The sequence below is a fragment of the Hippoglossus hippoglossus genome, chromosome 12 (genome assembly GCF_009819705.1).
Source record: "Hippoglossus hippoglossus isolate fHipHip1 chromosome 12, fHipHip1.pri, whole genome shotgun sequence".
In the NCBI taxonomy this organism is placed as follows: Eukaryota; Metazoa; Chordata; class Actinopteri; order Pleuronectiformes; family Pleuronectidae; genus Hippoglossus; species Hippoglossus hippoglossus.
In genome coordinates, this window is record NC_047162.1 from 4,902,208 (window position 1) to 4,927,078 (window position 24,871).

A 24,871-nucleotide genomic window follows, 5' to 3' on the forward strand; every position below is an offset into this window, starting at 1 on the left:
CTTGAATATACTTAAATATTTAAAATAATAAGGAATAAAATGGGTTTATAGACCCAGAGGAGTATTGCCTCACATTTTTACTGGCTAATGTCTGCTAGGTGCTCGGTCACAGTTGGGTACGATTACATTTATGTGGATTGACAAGGCCATGCATTTACACTTAGTGGTCAATGTGGTCACAATGTCTCGCTGACCACCTCCAGGTGGTTTGGCCGATCGAATCACAATCCATCCCCAATGCATCTTGGGTGCACTTACACCTGTACTTTCATGTGGTCGAGCACTACCCGACTGCAATCCGATCTCTGAAAGTGCATTTTAGCGCAAAGTTTAAATAGGGTGTCTGTTACTCTGCAGGCAGAGGTTGGCCGACATGCTGCACGTTAGCAAAATGAACATCTTGCCTCATGTGAGACACTTCTGGCTATGCAGCTTCATCTGTAGGAGGCAGTTGAACAGCTGTATCTCAGTAGAAGCTATTATAGTCTGACTCAGGTGGTGGAATGGCCCCTGGGTCCAGCGGCGAGCAGGGGGCTGGAGCTATTAAAGCAGTAAGCTGTGAATTAAATGCACACAGACTCGACAACACATGCCCTAACATTGTTTGACCATGGGGTTAGAGGCAGAGGACAGATACTGTGTCCGTCCAGAGGCAGCTAACTCGGCCAGGGAGATAAATTTGTGTTGTTTTTTCCCAGATTCAGTCTTCGAATGTGCCTCTCAGCAGACAGAGCGGCAGACAAGGAGAGAAAATGTAGCAATGGAAAGTATAAATTATCCATTACAACCATAGCTTCAGCTGCTGTTGCGTTGAGCATAAGAGAAATATATATGGTCTACTCGAAGTGGATGAATCGTGTTGCGTATCTCAATCTGAGAGATGTGTAACGTGGTAAAAAGAGAATTTCTTTTTTTATAACACCATGTAATGGCTAAATATTTCATACCTACAACTCATTTTCTCTGTGAGCTAATCCTGACAGCTCAACTTTCCGTGACAATGAGCGAGCGTGAGCTGCATTTATCATTCGACTTCTTAAAATTGAACATTGGAGAAAATGAGAGCACTCTCCAGAAATGTCAAATGCACTTGGTTCGAGGCAGAGCTACATGTATTTTCAGCAGGAGGCCACTGTGCATGTAACTTAACTCTTGTCAATTCCCGGAGACAGCATCAACTACAGTTTCGGATGTTGGAAGAATGGTGTTTTCTTGATTGTGGTTTATGTATTTCCTGCTACAATTAAGCTGCTGTGTTCCCGGTGTGGTGTTTAGTAGTTTAAATATAATCGTTCTCCTCTGGGACAAGATAATCATCCTTTTTCTTTCTTTAAATACCTTTTTATGACTATTTTACAGTTGTGTGTGTATGTGTATATTCAAGAGTTCAAGAAGACAAACAGTAAACAGTACCATTTCTTTTCAGAAGATTTGAGCCAGACACTGTTGACGTGTATCGCTGCAGGATATGGTGTTTGTGATAGAAACTCTAATGAATGCCCATTTATACTTATCATGAATATTTACACTGTTGTGCTATCCAAACCATTAACTCAGCAATCGTGTGCCGTCAACCTGAAACACTTTGCCTCTGTCAATAAAGGATCGTTTCGTGAGATAAAAGAGGACACCAACTGTTGGAAATCAAAACCGTTTCTCTCACTTTGTTTGAGATTTGCTTGAGGCTTTTACTTTTGTCGTTTATTAGGTTTTTATCTCAGACTATTTTCAAGCGGTTTGGAAGTCGTGTGAGGACTGACTGCATTACTGAGAATGTACAGCTTCTGTTAAGAGCAGAAGTGTGATGTGTAGTGAGTGCCATGTCCAGTGAAGACAGTAGCTGTGTCCAAATTCAGGGGCGGCCGGAGGAGGACGTGGTCTTCACGACACACACAAGGGAAGTGGCCTTTGTGGGTCACATAGACCTCGAACGTCAAACCCATAGTTCAGGTCATCTGTGTGTTTTGTAACCTTTGGCCTATAGTCTCAGTCTAAGTGAATGTGTAGAGTTCAAGTATTCGATCCTGAAAGTTTTTAAATGAAAAAAGTGAGGGGTATTCAGCTGCAACATGCAACTTCACCACTAGATGTCACTAAATTCTACACACTGAACCTTTAAATGCACAGATTATGGATCTTTTATTAAAAAAAGCAGACTCACATGAAGCCCACTTGAGTGTTGTGGGGCGACAGTAAGAACCTTCTGATGGAATAATCAAGATTAAGACACACTGAGGTAAGAACAAAGCCACACGATGAGACGCTGAGCTGCAGTGATTAACATTAAGTGTCTCATTACTGTTCTCATACCTTTTTGAACATAGCTCACTAAGAAGAGAGGAGAGAGTTTCTCAAAGTAGGAAAAAAATGTTGGGATGATGCAGAGTTTGTTGACGTGAATATAATAAGGCACAACAAATTTGCAGCTAAAGCCAAAGGGAGCAGCATTCAAAGACAAATTGTGGAGCTCCTGAAATTGCAGAGCTGGAGTTAATGTCATGTTGTGATATGTTGATATCGCCCGGTGATATTTTTCCGTGATCTACTGCACATAACCTGTGCCCACCACTCTACGCTTTAATAAGATTTGTGCAGTCCCAACAGAAATAAATAAGAGAGTAATAGATTGTTCAAGTCATTTATGTGATATGATTGGATCAATGAAAAATTACATTTGCAATTTAGCTCTAACTCATCAGATCAAAGTGAAAATCAAACATTTGAAGAATTAAAAATGGGGATGCCAATTTAGTCAGACCAAAAAGGAGGCCATGACATATGGGAATATTCCCTGCTGTTAATCCGCTGTTTATGGATGAGAGAAATGAAAGGAAGAGAGACAGAGAGGGAGAGCAAAAATGAGTGATAACTTTAATTGTCTCTGTGTTTTTCACTGTGAACAGTTTGTGTCTGGTGAATCCACAGCATTTCACATAAATTGGCAGAAAGGCAAAAATCTAACTGACCAGTCTGATGTGTGCATTCGTCAGGCTGTTATTCTGCAGCACACAGCTTCTGTTTACACAGGATTTAATCAATGTAAACACGGTGAATCACTGTGTGCCATGGCTCTGCCCAGTACACTACTTTTAATATTGGAGGCTGGAGATTTATCACATCTATCCCAATGCATTAAAATGGTTGTAGGTGTTTGAATAAGGTATCTTAAGTATAAGGCTTTTATATTTTCAGTATGAGATACGTGAAAAATATGACAAGTGTTATTTATTAATCCTTGAAACATTGTACATTTCCTCCAAAGGATTTAGTATGCACTCATTAAGGCTCCTTTATGCTGCCTTTACATACGAATAAAGAGATGTGTCCATTTCAAACGATGTAACATCACTTCGGACATACTTCCGTATGCACCCTAAATTCGCATAGTTGTTAAGCAATGCATCCACTAGAGGGTAGCGTAGAGTTGTCAGTGGTGGATGTGATCCTTTAAAAAAGAGGCAAAAGCAGCTAATTGTTCCTGTGCCCGGGGAGTAACGTCATATAGACTCCTGCAGTTTCTTAGCAACTCCTCAAAAAGTTCTGCCATTGTTGAAATTTCTTCCTCGTGACTTACACCCGGGCCACAGTGGCTTTGTGTGCGACGCGGAACGTCTCGCTTTTCATTGCGGTGCCCGTCTAATCGGGTAAGAGTGGCCACACTGCCTGCATGAGCAGCGCAGCTCAGGCGTAGCTCAGCAACGGGAACCGTGCTTCTCTTTTAGAGAGCCGGGGTCCCGCCTGAAAATCATCTTTCACGTCAGTTTTAATGTCGATCTGCCGATTGTGTCACAAACATAAATATGTGTCAAAGTAAAAGCACTCTAGCGTTTATGTTGACTGCATCCATTCATTTGATTTAACAAGGTTTTTATTTTATTTGTTATTATTGCTTGACCAAAGTATACATGGCTTCATACAGTACAGTCCTGTTATTTAATTGAGTGCATAGGCTACTTTTCTTCGAGGAAATAGAGTAATCATATCAGAGCAGTTCCGCTGCAGGCTCTCAGCTGAACTGCTCCATATGTGAACAACAGATGTTTGTGAGACGAAGCAGATCAGTGGCGCAACACTGGCTGCGTGTGCAGCCGTTATGATAATCTTGCTTGAACTCTTGAATGAAGTATGAATGAGAATTTACAGAGTTACAGAATCACCATCATACCAGCTGAGTGAAGCTGCACCAAAACTAACAGTGAATCACTTTTCAACAAAAAAACAACACTTTGGATATTTTCATACCAACAACACATCAAAGTGTTGCCTTTGTGCTGCAATACAAATCTGACAGTTGGTTCTCTAGCAAAACAAATATGTTGAATATATTAATATGTAAGACAACAAAGGCCTCGTACTGGGGGCTCAGGGCTGGAGCCTCTCATCCACTAGTCAGAAGGTTGGTGTTTTGATCCCTGCTCCTTTAGTCCACATGTCTGTCCTTTGGCAAGAGGCTGAACCCGGAATTGCCCCGGATGGCTGCGTGGGCAGTGAGAGAGTGGGATGTTTGATAGAACGTCCCTATAAATGGAAGCTCTGTATGTGTGTGTGAAAGTGAGCATGTGACTTGTAGTGTGAAAGTGCTTTGAGTGGTCGTTAAGACAGAAAAGAACTAAATTCAGTCCATTTATTATTTACTTTCCCATAACTTACTTAAGCTTGATTTACAGCTGTGCAGAGTCAAGACGTAATATTGAAATGAACAACTGCCGTGGCCTCTGACAACAGAGAACAAAAACATTTTAACCACTTGTCTGTGAGTCCAAACGACTGTTTCTTAATCTGCTGAGTGCAGACATCACCTTGATCCTTATCGTCTTGATGAAAATCAGTCTCTTGAGGTCGGTGGCAGGTTTAGAAATGGTGCAACATGGGCAGTCGCCAGAATAAGGGTAGGTTGACCTCAGGTCTTTTCACTGAGAGCCTGAGGGGAATCTGTTGCATCTCAGCAACAGTAGCAAATTCAAAAATTATATTTAGTCCGTCTTTGATCAGTGTAATTATATGAACACTAATTGATGACTTTTCAGAATGAAGTCAAGAAAGGTCAGGGATTGCATGGTTTAGTCTCTCTGTGTGTTACGGCCACAACTTCAGAAGTTTACTTGGCTCAACCCAGTAACCTCAACATGCAGGCAGGGTGCCACACCAGTGTTACGAGGTTAAGTTAAACTGTAGGAGTGTGGAGGCCTGACCGAAAAGAACAAAAAAACTCAACCACGCAGTGGGCCGTCAATATCAATAGTGCAATAGTTAGGTTATCTTCTTTATAAGTGTGTTATTGTATTTGTGTGATACAGGAGTTGTGGTAGTCTGGTCGTTTATATTACTATTTATATACTTGAAATGTTTCAGTTCTCTATACTTCAGTTTTGAGATTTTCGATTATGAATACATATCATTTTTGGGTATTTATGATTGTTATTCACAGAAACACAGCTTGAGGTGACGGAAGAAGATTCTTACAGATAATGAAAATCTCAAAAATTCAACTTTACAGATTGATACCTTAAGTATCGATACCACCAATAGCAAGTTGTGTTTTGAGCAGTAAAGGGTAGGATCAATAGAAAAAAAAGGATCTGTCCGCATTATGGACAAATTAAAAGTCCTCAAGGTGCCTGCACTCCTCGTCACTGTTTTCTGTTGAGTGAATGTGTGCAGCCATCACTTTCTTCAGTCCAGAGACCCGCCCTGCTTCACGCTGAATAAAATAGCTGAAATCTCATTATCTTGACACATTTAGAGCATTATAATCTTTTAATGGTAATAAATACTAGTATTGGTATTCGTATCGGTGGTTCTTGCCCTGATACTACTGGGTAATCTATCAAAACCAAAGTTTGTGGGTGTGTGTGTTTTTTTTAAGCGCTATCCCTACTTCTGGGGTAAATTGATGCAGGTTCATTGAGGGTTCAGGATCATTATAAGGCTTGAGCAGTTTTGATGGAATAAAGTCAGCGATGCGTGTGAACACCTGAGGGGATTTTATTTAGGTACATCTTCACCTTGCAATTACCTTTCTCATTCTCAACTAAAGTTTTCCCACATTTTTGTGCTTTCTAGCCTTTTCCACAGCCTGATCAAGGCTGGGATTGTTGCTTTATTCCACCTGTAGGGGGAGGCACTGTTGTTCTGCCTTTGTGTCTGCAGCTAAGGTAGTCGCAGTGCCAGATCGACATCTAATTCAACAAGACAGACAGAAAAGTGTAACGGATGCCGTGCCGAATCACACACTGCAATAAGCCGGTTTGTTCAGTTCAGTTCCCTGCGTTAAAGGTGCTGCCGAAATGGAGATCACATGGACAAGTGGGAGGCTTGTAGCTGCAGTCTGTATGTTGTTAAGTGAGGTTGGAAAGTTAATTAATTATATGGAGTCATCATCACTTAAAGTATATAAAGCTTTGCACACATCTTAAGGCTCATCTATGCTCAACATTAGATCATATGCGGACACAGTATGTCCCCTCCGTTCATTTCATCTCTGTTTGTGCTTGTTTTCTGAACGTTTACGGATATGGACGAAATAGAGCAACGACCGGAAAGCGTGGGGAGCTGCCCTCTAGTGGATGTATTGCTTCACAACCATGCCAACATAATGGATGCATGGAAGTTTGTGGGCACCACTTGTCGGATGCTAGTTTTCTTATGCAAACCTTATGCAAGGCCATCTCATATAAACACAGATGTCCTTTTCAACATTTTCTAGTCCAAGTATGCACTTCCTTTGAGTGGGAAGGGTTGTCCAGCTTAATGCAAGACAACACCTCAAATTGTATCCTTAGACTTACGGTGAAATGCATCATGGGAGAGAAAGAACGAATGAGACATGCTAAATAACACAGAAAGTTTAAACATCCTAAATCCATTTAACAACATTATGTCACACATCTGAACTCACGATACTGAATATTTCTCTGCAAATTCAGTGTGAAGATAATCTTTCATGCCCAACTCTGGATTTTGCTATTTTCCTGGACAACATGATTATTGCTGCACACAGTATCTTCAAATTCAGTGCAACAGTGTTTATTTCCTTATCCCTTTGCCATTGCTAAGCCATTTGATAAACCACAGGCAGACAAGGCTCAGCTGGATATTCCATGTAATCATTGCAACCCAGATTTTAACCTCCCTTCAGGAAAACGGCTCACACTGATAAACTCCTTAGAATGATTTAAGGCAGCAGTATCGAGTCCTTACAGACTCTAAATCAGAGGTTTGAGCTTTCCTAAAAATCCAAAGTCAAAATAAAAGGACGGTTGCTGTAAACAAAAGACAGATTCCATTGCAGCACACTGTGACCTATCACGGAAGACGGCTTTATTTTCGCCTCGGTTGAAATGCTGTAAGAGATGGAAATGAGTGATAGAACTCAAGAGATAGTTGAAGGACGGCGTGAAAGAAGAGGAGAGAGGAAGGTGGGACAGAAGGATATCCGTGCCTATAGAGCTGAAAGGATGATACCCTGATGGAGAGATAAGAGAAAGAGGGGATAAGGGAGAAAGAAGACACTGGAAACGGAGAGGGGCGATGGGAGAGTGGAAGACAGGCTGAAAACGGATACCGCTTTGGTTGTCTCAAAGGAGAGGATAGCAGCTCTTGCAGATTCAGAGATGAAAAGATAGCGGTTGAGGGAAAGCGCATGAATGAAGGGTGGATAGGGGAGGTATGCATTTCTATTCCTGATGATGCTCCGTCAAAGACCAACTCCAGTGTTGTGTATTATGATCCTAGATGATAGCATCAACCGGGAACTCCAGGACAAAGAAAGAGAGGTGGTGAGTGGGAGAGTGAGATGCCTGAAACGCCCCGTGTCACAAACTGTTAGTTAGAGAAATGGAAGGGAAACGAATGAAGCGGCTCACACGGGGAAAACTACTTGTGTATGCAAAACTGGCTCCAAATAAGCAGACATGCACTTTTTGGATAAACATAAACAAGGCGACTGGGGAATGACACAAATAAGGACTCACAGCATTTTAATGGCTGAATTATCAAGATTTTCTTTCATGCATGAGGTAATGCGTCCCTTTGGTTCCAGGATTAAGTATGACACACACAGCTGGGACCAGACTGAAGATGTTGCTGGGAGCATGTTCCGCTTGTCTAGCAGCGTACGTCTGTGACTGGCCCTCAGCCAGCCCTCGCAGCCCCCACATGCTGAGCTGCATGCCGCAATGTCACATCACACAAACATTTCCCTAAAGCTGGATTCACATCAGACAGACAATCTCTTCAAGCTGTGTCCATCCACCTCAACCACCAATACGTACACAGCTGCCTCAAAAGGATCCCTGAGACGAACCCACTTCTGAAAATCCCTCCGTCACCGCAACGCTAAGAACGACAGAGGCATCCTTTGCCCGTTTAGAGCTGAGCCGGACAAGTCTGGTTCTGCTGAGCTGATCGGGAGCCACTTGTAGCTGGCCCTGCCTGGATCCCTCAGGGCCTTTTCGTAGACCCAGCCAAGGTGAAACAATGGACCAAAGCTGGGAGAAATCACACCACACGGCCCGGTGCCAGACAGGCCAAAAAAAAAGAGACGGAGAACGAAGGAGAAAAGGAGAACAGCATGGGATGATAAGTGAGCATCGGCTTTGTTATATATCTTCCTGACTCTTTTATAGAGGCTACATTAGAGACAGATTAAGGGGCATGATTGAAATGGAAGGTGAAAACTGCTCCACCTTGAGGTCTGTTGTCGGGGCTTCGTGGCGTTTTGTCAACAGCCACTGGCATGAGCCTGAAGGGAAAGCAGTGGGAGCGCAGCACAAAGGAAAGAAACAGAGGGGCCCGTGGAAGGAGCTAAATGGATGTTTGTGTTCCTGAATGCAGAGAAGTGGCCGCATGTCATCAACATGACTGAATGGTTATTGGATAATTTCTCCTACACACAGTCACTGGGAGTCATCTCAGGATACTTGGAAAAGGGACTAAGCTCTGTGATCTCTGCCTAGTGTGCAGGAAGCTGAGTGTCTCTCTGATTTCTCCCCTTTGTTTATCAGGCCTTCAGCAGAAACACCATGGCCCTCACTCAAACACAGAGTAGGCACCCTTCACTGTGGGGTTGTATTTATTACTAGCGTTTTAAACCTTTGTATTTTAATAAGCGTCTGTAAAGACATTTAAAGAGATACTGCACGTGTTCTTTTGAGCTGTAAACTGAATAATAGGACTGTACTGTAGTGAAACACATTAATGGTGGTTTTAATATCACATTTCAGGCCAAATATAAAATTGGCCATTTTTACAAGTTGAACATGGCTCATAACTCTCTGCCTATAGTGCTTCAAACCGGCTTGGACCTTGCAGGGCCAATGCTGACAGAGTCTAATGTTTAGGACGTCTCTTCATTATGAGATTTATATTGAAGTTAACACCCTGATGTTTACAGACCAACTGTGGTCCGGTCTTATTCCAGTAGTGTTGCGTTACCTTTGGCACCTCTCTGCAGCACAAGCTCTCTGAGGGAGACGGGCAGCTGCAGTACACACACACACACACACACATACACACACACACACACGTGTAAAGGACATTACTGGAAGGGTTAGCAGTGTGTCACTCTTGATTAATTAGACATTTTGTGTAGCAGCTTTACAACCTATTTGAATGTTCGCTTACATTAGCTCTCTTACTAAAGTTGCGTTACCCATCTGCCCCCTCCCTCTCTCGCACTTGCGTTGCCCCATAGAGCTCCACCTTTGGGCGTAACTGAGCTGGAGCCAACGGCTTTAACTGATGTGGTCCTGGATCGCCATGTTCCTCCCCCACACTAATGCCCACATCAGAGGATTCTGGAGGGGAAGAGTCCTCCACTTCTGAAAAGCCCTACATGGCAGAGGTTCCTTACGATGCTGTGTCACTCTCCATTTTAAATGGCCTGAAAAAGTCACCACTGTTACACTGTGAAACCAGCCCTGTCTCCATCGCCCCTTAATCTCCTGCCCAGTTTTATCAGTGGGTGGAGTAAGGCTCACAACTGGGGTGAAGTTACACTTTAAACATACTGAAATTATTTTTACATTTCCCTTTTGCACCATGTTATGAAATGGGCTGACATGGAAAGCGTCACTTTTTGTTTTCTTGTGCTGTTTTATTTAGTGCTCACAAACATTCTCACTGTGTGCCAGAAAAACAGTTTTGCAGTTTTGAGTGACTCTGCAGCGCTGAGCTTCCTCCACCCTTTGTGAGCTTGTCAGCTTTCAGCATAAAACATTGCATCAGCATCATCCGACTGTTGTTATATTCATTAGTTTCTCTTTTCTGTTTTTCTTCTCGCTGTTTTCCTCATCGTTAATGAGGAAGAGGAGTTCCGATTGTGAAGAACCCTAAACCCAGTCCTTAATCTTCATAGTGCTTTAGGCTGTTGTCACATTACCCACAAGTTGTCCAACTTAAAGGATCCTAAATTAGTTTATTAATTGAGTGACAAATCAACCCAGTTGAACACCTATGGGAGACTTTGAAGGGACGTGTTAGACAGCATCCTCCACCACCATCAGTACATTTTAAGACTGATGCTCTGAATAAAAACCCAGTCCCTGTGCTTCCATCAAATAATCTCACCTTTTAGTCAGTGTAATTCGTTTCCAGAGAAAACTCATTAAAGCTAGGGTTGGTAATCGTGGAAAACCTTGAAAGAGCAGGCTACACTTTAAAATATATTTAATGATGCATCTCCCCTCTTCCTATCAGCCCTCTCATCAAGGCTACGCCGCGAAAAACATGTGAACACTCACTGCTTTGACAACTGCCAGAGGCCGACTTTTCTGTGACTCGTTAACTCCTGACTCCTCTGACTAACGTCTCTGCTCCAGTGGTTTGTGTCTCCCTGACTTGTGAAGACTCAGGCAGTGGGAGCAGGGGCCGGGTGCACGCAGGCAGGTAGGCAGGCCAAACCAATCATTTCATTCGGACTGAAGGAAAAAATAATTGTGTTTATTTAAGTCTTGCGAGGTCTTTTCAGACGACTTTATTTATTGATGGCTATCGGGACTTGAAGCGGATTTCAACAAACACGATAACAAAGTGTTTCAGAACTAACTTACCAACCCTGCCTTCAATTTTGCTTTCTAAACCAGCGCCCAAAGATCTGTGGGAATGTTTTCCTGGTACACTGCCCACGAACTACAAACATGTCTTTTCACACTGGCGCTGAAGGGGGCATAAAATACAGCGTTGACATTTAGAGTGACATTTTTATCTCTGGTTCTGCTCAGTGAATTCTGATGATCACCTGATGTACAGTCATTTTAACAACTGATTATAGCAATAATCTGTCCATGTAAAAAGTTCAGGGAAGGATTGAGGGACAATGGAGCAGCAGTCTAGCAGAGCTGTGAAGGGAGTGAGTGTGTTTGTGGCGTATCTGCGGTGGTGTGGAAAGTCTGGGAATTAATGCTTTTAATTTAATTTGTTAAGGGAGTGTTCAGGGAGTGACACTGAATTGAGTTGAAATAATGTTATTGGGCTGAAGAGGAGAAAATTCATCCATCATTGAAGCACGAGCTACTACCTTTATCTACACATGGCTCCCCATTGCTGCTCAATTCACATTCAAGCAACTTCTGGGTCTGGACCCATCTGCTATTCAATAATGCGGCCATATGACTCATCTCAGACACTCCTCCAATAAACATGGTCTGGCGTTGCCATTACTGCACACAAGGGAATCAGAGCGTTGTTGTTTGTGGTTCCCCATGGTGGAACAAGCTACCACATGCTATCAGAGCATAGTATTTTCAATAACATCTCCCTAGAGGGGGTGGCTGTGAATAAAAGCATCTGCCAAATGAGCAAATATAAATGTGCAGCCAACCATGACTTGATCTTGGCATTGGTTTCATTTTGCATATGTTAACAAATAGAATTTAGACAGAGAAACGCCAAACAACACAACAGCAGCTCACTGCTGTCCCCCTCATCTTCCTCTACTCCTGCTCCTGGCGTCTGTCCTCTGACAGAATCATATCAGATGAGTCCAAGTCCTGCCCCCATGAAGCCCAGCAACACATCAGAAATGACCAATGACAACCTGTGGCGGTGTAGACAGTTGTAAGTGGGTGGGGCTTACCATGACGCAACAGTGCTTCATGTTCTGTGTGAAATTATTCCGTCCATACTCCTCATATTCACAGTATATATATATATATATATATCATTTTAGCTGCACACAAAATAACATATTAGAGAATATGTAACTTGAATTATAGCATGATAGCAACTGAACTAACATTATTTTTATTTCATCCCCACTTACAGTATAACTAAAGAACCTCGTTCCAAAATAAGCTGTGTAACTGTAGATTTAGTGTGGGCAGAAACATAGACGGTGAACATAGAAAGAAACAAGTCTGAAATCCCTTGAGCTTTGTTGACTGTAATCATGGTCTGATTTGAAATTTGGATAAAAACAAAATACAGCCATTGACAATTATCTGAAAAGCTCTCTTTCGCAGTAAAACCATCACTAATGTAAGCTCTTCAGTTTCCCATCATATTGGATTAGTTCATTTTGAATGAGTTCCTATGTTAGTGGCACATTGTGTCAATCAGATGACGGTCAGTGGAGCAGGGGGAACAAATATTTCTCCAGACATTTATCTGTTACATTGTTCATATCCAAATAATGTATTTTTTATTAATATACATCCCTACTACATACATGTTACAAGCATTGACCTTGTCAAGACCAGTAGACCTCATTGGTGCTGATGAGGCAAAATGTCATTCCTGAGGTCCTGGTTAAGGTTGTGGTCAGGTTAGGGTTAGGCATGAATTGGTCATGGTTGAGGTTAAGGATAAGGTTTTGTTGATGAATGAATGGAAGTCTATGCAGAGTCCTAACAAGGACAGCTGTGCAAACCTGTGTGTGTGTGTATGTGTATTATGCATCATTTCAGTCAGTCACTGTAGAGGATCACAGTGTCTTCAGAAAACACATCTGTTTTACATTCCTCCATTAGGCCTCCTTTGATAACCTTTCATTTCACATTATTAGTTTTCATTTAATCCCAGCCCATGTCTAAGCTGCTGTCTGCCTTGTGCGGCGTGATGGCAAAAGCCTGTGGAGAGACAACTCCTCTACAAGTGTAGGGCTGCGTAATTAAGCAATAAGCCACAAGAGGCTAAGCTTTACAGTGATTTCTGAACAGCTGCTGTGAGATGCGTAGTTAGGCACAACTTGTTAGCGCTTCTAAAAAACAATTTCTATTAACTTACTGCCTTCAGGAAATTGTTCTAAATTTCGACAAGCTTCTATAAATGGTAGATTTTAAACTAATTCCCATTCTTTGCTGTTTCTGGTTCTTTAAAGTTAAACCCTCAAGATTTGCAGGAAATCAAACTCTGCTTTTACTTATTTTTTTTTAGCAATAGCCATTCAATGTATTTCCACTCTGTAATTACCTTACTGTACGGTAGTTTTCAATTTGAATGGCAGAGTCCTTCATTCCAATGTTCCTTTCAAGTAGCCCATAGGCATTAGGAATTCACAGGAAACAATGCCCATTATTAGTCATTTTATCCGTCTGTAATCAGCGTCACCTTTTATTGTGCACTCTCCTGTATCAAAGCTGTGTTTAATGATAAATGCGAGTGCAGACCTATCATTTCCTACCGCCACTGCTGCACATTAAAAGCTTATAAGTGCTACGGCTACAGCTTTTACAGCACTCACAGGCAATGCAATGTATTTGTCACTGAGGGTTTGCAATGACAATTGTTCATGAAAAATGCATAAAGGCTAAATATGGAGGGAAAAGGCTGATTATTGTTATCGACCGACCTGTTTATTTAAGAGTGTAGGGCTGCACTGTAAACGTGTACACCACTTTCTACTTTGCTGTCTTTTAAACATAAACTGTAAAAATGTAAATGTGACCAGCACGAATTGAGTGGCAGCAAGTAAAGACTCCACAGAAACCTGAAGCTGCACAAAGAGGTGCTCACCTGTTTATTCAAAGTTCAGTGAAGCTTGACTCAGTTGGCAGAATCCTGAACTGGGGAATCAGTTGTTGTAAACAAGCCCTTATGCTGATGAGTCCCAGCCGCCTCTCCTACAGAGCGCTGGTTGCCTGTTTATTAATATTGAACTTATCACATGTCCAAATCGCTCCGAATTTAACGCTGGACCTCCTCGGGCAAAAAAACAATACACAGGCCTACTGTGAACAGTTGTCAAGATACGCGAGCCGCATACACACAGACAGAGATTTCCGGAGTTATTAGATTGGATAGTTGCTCTAGGACTGTTTTCTGTTGTTTTTTACCAATATTGCTGTTACCATCAGTGACCACTGGTGCTGCCAAATCAGGTACAAATTAAACTAGACTTAAACTAAATATTATTATATCTATTCAACATTTCTGTGTATGTGTTTATGGTTACGCAGTTTGCAAACTTTTTGATCAGGACAATTTGGATCCATTTAATGCGAGATGCATTTTAATGCCAGGTTTCAGATGACACTAGCAGCTGTCCACTTAATCTAAGGTTATCCAAGACACATTTATAATCCAGGTATGAACAGGATCTTAGAAAGAGTCCAGAACTCTACATGCATGGGTCCAAAATTAAAACCCAGGAGGTGCAACTTGTCACAGAACACATGAGCTCAATGAAGGCTAACATAAAAATCACAGGAGCACTAACAAACCAAGTGGCCTAAATGCGTCCACACTGAGTTTAACAAACAAAAAAGATGTCAGCTCAGACGAGTGTTTTTAGCGCTGTATTAGAAGCACTTGACATTCACATGCCCACAGGAAGTGTCACAGATTGCTTGAATAATAGCTCACCTCCTGCACAATAAGACCATTGCAGAGTTATAAAATAAAGGATATATCTGCGGCTGCTTACAAAGAAGACAAGGTAAGAGGCTATTTGCTATTTCAGAAAACCTGACACTAGCCAGAGGTTAAATGCTGAGACTCCTCACCAGTCAGTCAGAACTGAATAAGCCTGCATGCTGCAGAAATCACCGCATTGTAGACTAAACATAACTAGTTCACAACTGTGTGTTCACATTTTAATAAATCTGTATAAATTCGCTGTCTGAAATTCCGACTTCTTTCGTGCAAGAGACACATCAGATACTTGAAAGCTGCAATTTCCTAGACACCCAATAAAGCCACCCTATTATATATTAATGGCTCTTGGCAACTTGGCTGTCATCTTTTTGTGCACAGTCTGGCATAATTGAAATACCGCGCTTTTAAATTCACATCAGATGTCTCAGAAAACGCTCGTCTCTCGTCTGACTCATTATGGGTCTGCATCACAGATATGAACAAATGACCTGCCTGACATTAACTCAAAGTTGCGCTGCAGAAATGGATGATTTGATTGTCAGGGAAAGCATCGGTGTTCCAGATGCAGCGTTTTTTAATTGCACAGTTTTGCAATCTTTTGAAATTACAGCCCCTTCATATGTTTTCACTGAAGAGAAATTAGTGCTCATGCTCTCCCTCAAAACAATAAGTGGCTCATGTGTCCCTCCTCTGGGTTACTACCTCCATTGAAAGGCATTTAGTGTCACTTCTCTATAAATGGATTATGGTTCGATGCTGAAAGAGGATATAAGGGCTTTAATAAAAATGATACATTATACAATCAACAATCCACATTGCTGTCTGCAATACTCAAGCATAACAGACCACTATTAACCCTCAGGAGTCGCAGATCACATGAGTGTCTGGTTCAAGACATTGCATCTCAAACATGGAGCCTCGTGGAGCGCTGGGTTCAGGTTTCAGTCCAAAGTGCTTTCTTCTAACTCTGTACTAGTTTTTGTTTGGTGTTGATAGGCCGTGTAAAAAAACTGAGATAAATCCAATGTAAAAAAAATCATATTTTACATGCGAGTAAAAGTATGTAAGATAAGAGGATGCGGGTGTTGCATTTATTTCAATATCTTTGTCATTTTTGTCATATTGGGAAATGTAAAAAAAAATGTGAATGTGCTGATTCTGCTCTACAGGCTGAATATACCAGGGGAGGAGAACATAAGCAGTGAGGAGGGAGAGAAGTGGGCAGAGATTATGATATTTTGCGTCTCCAGCAAATGGACCCCCCGCCATGAAAATGCAAAGCGTTTGATTTAGTCTCAGTTTGAACTTTTCTATGTAACATTTGCATTACTTGGAAACTCTGGGAATGCAAAGACAGTGATGTACCTATTGTTATAACTGAATACATAAGCTGTTCTGGAGAGTTGCATTGTTATAAAGAAAACAAATGTCTGTGACCACACTTGCTTTGTATTACAAACAGGGACATATTGCTTAACGTTATCAGTTTTACAATCCTATCTTCACATTAACAACCTACGTTTTAACTTTGAAAATGCTTCTTGACCATATTTGGGACTTTTGTCATGGATGTTTATTTATTTTTTTGTATTTCTGGGTCCATTGTGTTGAAATATTATGTGAAGGAGAAAGAGATATATAATTTTCTGGTCATTTAGGCAATGTTCTGCTGGAAAAAAAAGATACCACACAATGGAATAGTCAACACTTTAAGGGTAATTTCAAAGGCATTAAAAAACTACAACAACAAAATAGCCTAGGACTCCTAAGAGTCTAGAAACAGACCCCTGACAATGAACCCCTGAAATGTTGTGGTTTTTGATGAGCAGTCTCTCCCTGTGTCTCTTCCCGGCACACGGTAGATCTGTTTACTGCTGATAATCTTATCAGATTGACATTCCACTCATCATCCTGTCCCTGCGATTCTTCATCTCTTTGATTAATCACCCCAGCATCTAAATGAAAGCTAATCTAAGCCATCGACCCTCTCGTCTGCAGGGCTGAAGATCCGCGAGGTGATGATCAACGTGTCCCGTCAGCAGGTGGAGGACTTCCATGGCCCGGAGGATTACTGGTGCCTGTGTGTCGCCTGGAGTCACCTGGGAACCTCCAAGAGCCGCAAGGCAGCCGTCCGCATCGCCTGTAAGCAACTCTGTGTCACATTGATACCAGGCTGACCTTATTGTCTCTGAAAAGGTTATTCCTCTTCAAACCGGCAATGTAATTTCCTTTCTTTATGTCCACGTATGATTGCGTGTGGAGAAAAGGTCACACATGAAACAAATGTGACTTTTAATGTGCGGGCTTATGTGTTCCTCCGTGCTGTTGTGGTTGTTCTTTAATGCAGGCTGTTTATTCTCCTCCGCAGACCTGAGGAAGAACTTTGAGCAGGACCCCCAAGGCACGGAGGTGCCTCTGAATGGCATGATTGTGTTGCACTGCCGTCCCCCAGAGGGAGTGCCTGTGGCTGAGGTGAGGGCTTCTCACACTTCAAACAAGTAACATTTTCTCTTGTGTTGCCGGGAGAGGAGCAGTCATCTGTCTGCTTCACCGACAGAATAACTCTGTTTTCGTGACACAATGTTTTGCTTCTCTCCAGCCACTGCAAATCAAAGAGACGCATGCACTTTTCTCTCCCGTCTAGTGTAAACCAGAGCTGCAGTTGATGAGCTGAGGACACCGTTCATTTGGAGTGTCGGGCTTATTCTGTTCAAGTCAGAGTGATCATTCATACACTGGCCATAATAACTATCCATGTGCATCGCTATGTTCTCTGTTTTCTCTGTTCTTGTGTAAAAGGATGTATGGCTATGACTTATTAAGATGTCATGTATTCATTTCATTCTTACTATCACTCCTCCTCTCTCCTCTGGGTGGGTGGGTGGGGGTGTGTGTGTGTGTGGGTGGGGGTGTGTGTGTGTGTGGGTGGGGGTGTGTGGGTGGGTGGGTGTGTGTGTGTGTGTGTGTGTGTGTGTGTGTGTGTGTGTGTGTGTGTGTGTGTGTGTGTGTGTGTGTGTGTGTGTGTGTGTGTGTGTGTGTGTGTGTGTGTGTGCGTGCGTGCGTGCGTGCGTGCGTGCGTGCGTGCGCGTGTGTCTGAAAGACATACCATTTTAATTTTTACTATGAATATAAAATGAGGCTCTCCCGGACAGCGCCGCTGAGTGATGTGTGTGTTGTGCTGCGCTCTGATGTTGTGTGCCTTCATGTGGAGGCTCAGAAGGAAGATATGTCAATACCAAAGCCTGTGTGCCCAAGTATCTGGAGCTTTGCATTTACTTAAAGGCACAGTCCGTGATCTATTGCTTAAACAAAACAGCCGCCCAACCAGCAAATGTCAAAGCACAGGACCGGAACCCTGCTGCTGCTGCTGCTCTTAAAGTTGATTGACAGGTCCTTAAATGCACAGTCTAATACGTTATTGATGTTTTATGATACTAATGCTTTTAGTTTTGTTTATGGGTAAAAACAGATATGTATATATCGTATATTTTTAAATCTGGTCGGTTCAGAAAAACATATTGAATTTAAATCCTTTAAGTCAGACTTCTTTCCTGCAGTCTGAACAGAAATACTGGGACTGTGACCCATTTTCCTCCAGTCTGGCTCTTTATCAGCAAATTGGATATGAAATGAAACGATGACTGTGGTTGAAGAGCTAACGTTAAACTTTAGGGCTGCTTTACAGCATTTTGGGAGACTTTATAATATTCTGTATTTTCACTAATTTAGGACCAGTTCCCATTGTCTTTGCTGTCGCCCCTAGACAGTTTCCCGTACTCTTTCGAACCCAATCCCTACAAAAAGTTTAAATTCCACCGTGTTGCTCTACATGAGCATGCATGCACCAGTGTAAAGCTTCTAACTTAATACCTGTTTTTAACCAGCTGGTTGTTGGTTATATGTGTTATTATTGGTTGTGGTGTCTAATGTTGTTATGACTCTTTTGTTTGTAGGGCAATGTACAAAACATAGGCCAAATGCGATGACCATTTGTGTGTGTGTGTGTGTGTGTGTGCATGTGATGAATGATTCAGCTCACACAAATGGAGCATCGGTGTACCACCAGTCTCCCCCATGCATTGTGGTCATCAAATAGGCAACTCCTCCTCATGAATTAATTAATGCGACGCCGGCTAACAAAGAGAATGGTAATAGTAAATAATGCAGGGACAAACCCAGCTCCCTCTAGTATGACTTGCACGAGGGAAGAAAAAATACCCACATCCAGAGCTGGAGATGGCGGCTGCACTTTTCTCTTTTCGTGACTTTAGGCATCGCTGAGAGGTTAAAGCCTTTTTTTTGTAACCAGCACTGTGAAATTTGTCTGGGAGAGAAGGCTCAGCTCAGCTACAGTTTTAAGGAATTTAAGGAATTGAGGTCACGAGGCAATGAGATGTGTTGAACTCTATTTGTATTCCGAGGCACATTTATTTTGGTCATGACATTTATTTGAATCTTCCATAGTGCTGCGATTTGCAGAAGATCCTGACGGAAATTAATACTCGTGATGTTGGCAAAAGGAAAACAGTACATTTTTGGGAGGTGACAGTAAAACGTTCGGTTGACAACATGCAAATTGGAACGAGTTCCAACTTTCCGCGCCGGGTAAAGACATAAACACTGTGCAGCCGACTTTACAGCTTGAAATCCACTTATGTTGCTGCTCTGCTCGTGTTCTCAGAGGCAGCGGGAACAGTGAGAGAGAGAGGAAAGAACTTTATCCGCATCTCGCTGTAACTAAGCCACCCGGGAGTTTACTGGGCTGCTGTGTAGGATGTTAATGAAAATCAGAGAATGCCATATTATCTATTCCTGCAGTGATAGCGGCAATAATCTGAGCACATTGTAAACCAGACCACAGAGTAAAACAGCTTAAGCCTGCTGCAGTTTATTGGGTAGTACATTGAGATGGCAAAATCTTCATAGTTGTCTCCACTTTTTATAAACAGAGAGAGCAGGTTAACACAATGCATTGTTATGTTAATTTTACTACATAATTAGCTCTGACTGAAGCAGGAAAACATACATGTCCTCTCCTTTGAAACGTTTGCATCTAAAATAATCGAAGCGCTGCAGATGAAAAAACCACTGGAGGAGAAAGAGCATGGCTATAATAATGAATTCATAATGAAGGCGGCTCTAAGAAAACAACAAGAGAGCCATCAGGAATTAAGAGACATAGCTATCTCAAAGAAATCAGTCTCCTGAGGATCTCCAGCAGCAAAAAGGATCATAGGGACTTCACGGTTCACAGATACAGACAGAGCACGAGCCTGTAATGTAATGTGTGTGAGGAGTCACTTTTCAAAATGTCTTTATTGTATATGTTGTAGTTTTATGGATGTTTCATCTATTCTGCAGCATTGAGAGACAGCCCTAAGAAAACAAGAGTGACATTATTACATACAGCTCCCCGAGAGGCTTTTAATAACGCATGTCCTTTGACCAGAAGGTTATTATAATGACCTCCAGTTTGCCGTCAACTGTAGACAACTTTTGATATTACACTCTCTATTTAAATATGAGGGCAAGACATACAGGATACAGCACAATCTCCAATCATGACCGAGAGGAAACCGCGAAGGAACTCTTAAAGATAGAACAGTTCTTCATAAAAATGTCTAAAAACTACAAGACCTATGTTATATATTTTGTTGACTTGTGCTCTTATATTATTCAAAATGTTACTAACAATGTTCAAACCCAGAGAAATCTCCAATTTTATTTTAAGGTAACAAGACGTTTCATTTTGGTCGCCTTTTAATTGCGTCATATCAGCTTTACCCGTCTCTGCAGTAAAATCCGTGGAAAACGACATATGACGAAGGAAAAACAAACCGCTGGCCAGTTAGCCAGTCATCTGTTTTTACCTTTCACTCTTTGTATTGGTCACTTGTTATGGATCACGATTACGATTACAATTAGCGTTCTGTTGCCAAAGTTCTCCCAGGAAATCGCAAATGCACAGCGGAACCAAGCGACCCAAAAAGATTGACAAGAAATGATGTCTGCTTCACAATGTCATCAAACAAGGTCTTTTGTTGTGGCCAAAGTTACATGTTCATTTAATCAAAATGGCTGTTATTTTATTTTTGTTAATTTTTTTACGAACAAATTAGGTGTTTTAAATATCAAGTGAAACTAGATTATATTGATTAAATACATAATCTAGGCCCAGGCAGTGAGTGCTTCACCCAGCTATAGGAAGATTTTCAGGATTAAAGCCTGAGCCGTCTATTGTCCAGCCTATTTAAAATATCATCCAAGTAAATAACTATTGAACTTTGCCGGCTCTCAATGAGTGAAGTGAAAACTGTGGCTGGCTTTGTGAAGTTAAATGGTGGAGAGAATAAAAGGTCTCCTATATCTTCAATGGTTTTTACAATCATTAGCTCCGTATTAACTGCCCAAGTATTCTTTACCAAGTGCAATTAATCATCGGGCCTCTCATCCAAAGTCATTTGAAGTGCTTAAAATGTAATTATTCAGTGATAAACATAACATTTCCAGAGACGGCGTGGAGATAAACCAAGGACACGACAAGGGTTTTTTCGCCGCCCCCGCCTCTAGAATATGATGCTGTCAGGTTTGGAGGGCTCATTTGTTTAATGTAATTTCATGAAAGTCATTGTTGCATTGAGAAAAGGCCACACGTGGCTGAGGGAAGGCGGAGAGGCTACAGGCACGAGAGGAGTGAGAGGGGGAGGGCGCTCAAAACTCAACCCTAATTGAATCAGATGGAACAAAACCTACTGCAATGCTTTCTAATCGTCTTCATGTCGCTCTCACTTCCTATTTGAATGATTGTAAATGTAGGTCATTACCACTCCTCTCAGAATAATTGGGTGTATAGGTGATGCATGGAGGAACTGGGATGACTTGAGAAGAACATGCTTTTTTTTTACGTGTGTTAAGTTTAAGATACCTTTCCACTAATAAACACACAGTCCACCAGGCCTGTCGGCTCTTTCATCTCACCATCTTCAAACAGCTTGAAGCTATCAGAAAGATGAAACTGCTGCGTGGCACACAGCTCCCCTGCTGAACATTTGATGCCGCTTCCAGTGTATCATGACTTCGTTTTATTTGCTCTCCTTCCTCTGGCTCGAAAATTGAACTGTAACAAAACAAGACAAAGTTACAAGGAAGACGTTCGGAGGGACACAGCGTGCAGGCGCCGACTTTGCTTTAGCTGCTGTTTCATGGTCAACACCGCGACCTTGACACCACATAACCCCCACCCCCAGCACACTGCCCGCGAGGCCTGATCAGCAGGGTTAGGTGCGGTGTTGTTCACCACTGGTTGCTGCTATCTAAGTGGAACAAATTTGCCAATTAAGCAAATCCGTCTCCTCTCCTCCCCAGGCGCTGGCTTATCAGGCTCATTTGAGTCCGTCCTGTCCCTGCCTTCTCATCAGCATGTGCATCTCTCTATCGCTTTCCCCCAAAGGGCAGACTCTTGGTCCGACGCAGTATGCAAATCGCACTCAGGGTTTACACATTTCCTGCAGCGAAAAGAGTGAAGGGGGGGGGGGGGCGGAGTGAGCGAGATTAATCAAAGCAAAAACATGAATCTGAAAAACCAACCGCAGTACAAGACGATTATTTTGATTTGCTTTAGTGTAAGAATTCCCCGAGAAAAATTTAAACTCACCAAAGGCAGTTAGAATATATTCTACTCCTGCTGCAATCACAGAGACAATTATGTTTGGTCGGTTCCATAGGAAAAGACAATGTTTTAATGAAATGACACCTTTCTTCTTCTAATTATTACTTTTCCTTTCAGCAAACTGAGCTCATATTCCCTTTGCATCCCTGTGTTTCATTTCCTGATGAAAGGACCAATAACATTAAGCTTCACACACAAGTTCACATGAGGTTCCAGTTATAACTTCTAGTTTGAAAACATTTCTATTGTCCTGAGTGTCTGAGATGACTTCGTTTTGACAGCAGAAAGTCTGGACCATGGTAAAAACCAAGGTTTGTGTCTGTGTTATGTTGTTTGGATAGTTTTAGTTTCACATGTTTTTTTTAAATAGAGTGCATAGAAAAAAAGTTGTTCTGTTTGAATAGAGGACATGAAGGAATCTGAAGTTAGAAATGCTTTCAAATCTGTGCAGAAGCTCCTCATCCGCAGACACACACCACAAACCCATGTGATTGCAATCTACTTGTGCAACAATGTATCTTTACTTTTTTACTGAACACACAAAAAGAATACAACAATACAGTCAAAGTAATTAAAGAGTATATTAGCTATATACATAAAGGAATCCATCAAACAGGGGCACAGAGCCGGCACTGGCAGCCTTTTCTTAGTCGCATAGCAAAAAACTCAACAGCTTTGCAAAGAGGGTGAGTGCATAATCCTAAGTGAAGGGCAGATCGATGCCACAGTCACTGATACTCCAACACTCAAAGTCACTTGTTATCAATACCAACTAAAAAGCATTGATTGGGAAATAGTTGTCTTTTTAAGTCTGGCTGCACCACTCTGGCAAAACTAAATTTAAGCCACTGAAAAGACCCAGCTCTCCTCTGTCCACTCTCTTAATCTATAAAACAACTCCTTTGATCTATATTAAGTTAGCTAAGTTTTGAGTTCAGACGAATCTGTGCTATTTCATAATAAGGGCTTTTAAAGTAATTAACTATCACTTAAAACTCTCATTATAGAATAATATCAGAATAATAGTACATCAATATTAATATACACAAGTATTTTAGATTGTTTTGCATAAATTCTACAGTATTTGTCATAAATTCATTGTATTTGTTGACATATCGCCTAACTCTCTGGGCACAATGAATCTAATATTCTAGCCTTAGTCATGTGAACTAAAAACGACCTCTCTGATAAAGGGTCTGTCTAGAGATGAGGGCCGATACTGACCTAAGTGCACAGATTGGATACCATGACGTGATTGATCTGAGATACATTAAATAAAACGTGTCTTTGCCAGTGTCAATGTCAGTAAAAGCGTTGGTCTTTCCACTGTTAGTGGTGACATTCATTCAATCATTGCAAGCCACAAATTCAGTTCTTTTTCACCACATCAATTCTTGACATTATATAACCCAGTGAGCTCCAGGCAGTGAGAAACAGGTTTATTATTTAGAGGAAAGAATATTGGAAAAAAACTGTGTGGAAGCATGTCTACTTCCTGGAACTTAAGTGCTTCACATCTAAAAGCAAAGAAAAAGGAATCAAAGTTAGAAAGTGTTTATTTTTTTATATCCTTGAACAACAATTCTGTAGGCTGATGAAAAGCATCCAGCCTACTGATGAAAAGGTGTACAGTATTAGAACAGTGCAGAGCACCAGAAACAGCACTAATACTATTTATTTGCACATTTAGTGGTGATTCTTAATACTAGTACAGTGCCTATTCAAACCTGCCTGTTTGCTTGTCCTGTGTTAATGCTCCCGAACTACTTCAGGAATATTCCTTGTTATTAGTGAGTCCTCCTCAATCAGTTAATATACTGTCACTACCAACATTTTTCTGGAATTACAAACATGGCTCACCCTGCAGGGGCCAAAGATCCATACTGAGTCAGGAAGATCTGCTTTTTCTTACTCATTTCCACACACTTGAAACAGACTTCAACAGAACTTCAAGTTAACGTCATTTATACCGTTGAGCCACCTCCAATAAATAATAACAATACTATTGATTGTAACTGCTTTTAATTGCTTTAAAGCTTTTTAGAAACAGTCTATGGTGCTGAGTGATGTTATAAACTTTGTGTTCCCCCCCACTGATTGGTCAGCTATTTATTCAAAGTTTATTAATATTGAACATATTTTATGTGCAAAATTGCACCAAAATGCAGCAGGCAGGAATTTAGATCAACCTAACTCCATTTATGTCAGTTCATTGTTTGTATTTTGATAATTTATAATGTACAGCCCTCATAATTAAACAAGAAAAATTTAAAATACTTGACTAACTCAAACTAAATCCCACTTCACAGTCCCAGTATCTCTCCCTCCTTTCATACCCACTTCCCTGGGCTCTGTGTTCCAGACATAAAAGGTTACGCACACTCTCCT

General features: G+C 41.5%; 1 protein-coding gene across 1 annotated transcript in view; it reads left to right on the forward strand.

Annotated features, from left to right (window-relative positions):
• LOC117771822 (netrin receptor UNC5D-like) overlaps positions 1-24,871 on the forward strand; it is a 180,229-nt gene that overhangs the window by 117,655 nt on the left and 37,703 nt on the right. The window contains exons 3-4 of the mRNA XM_034602605.1: positions 16,813-16,956; positions 17,183-17,286. Of these exons, the coding sequence (XP_034458496.1) occupies positions 16,813-16,956; positions 17,183-17,286 (248 nt within the window). The remainder of the gene's footprint in view (positions 1-16,812; positions 16,957-17,182; positions 17,287-24,871) is intronic.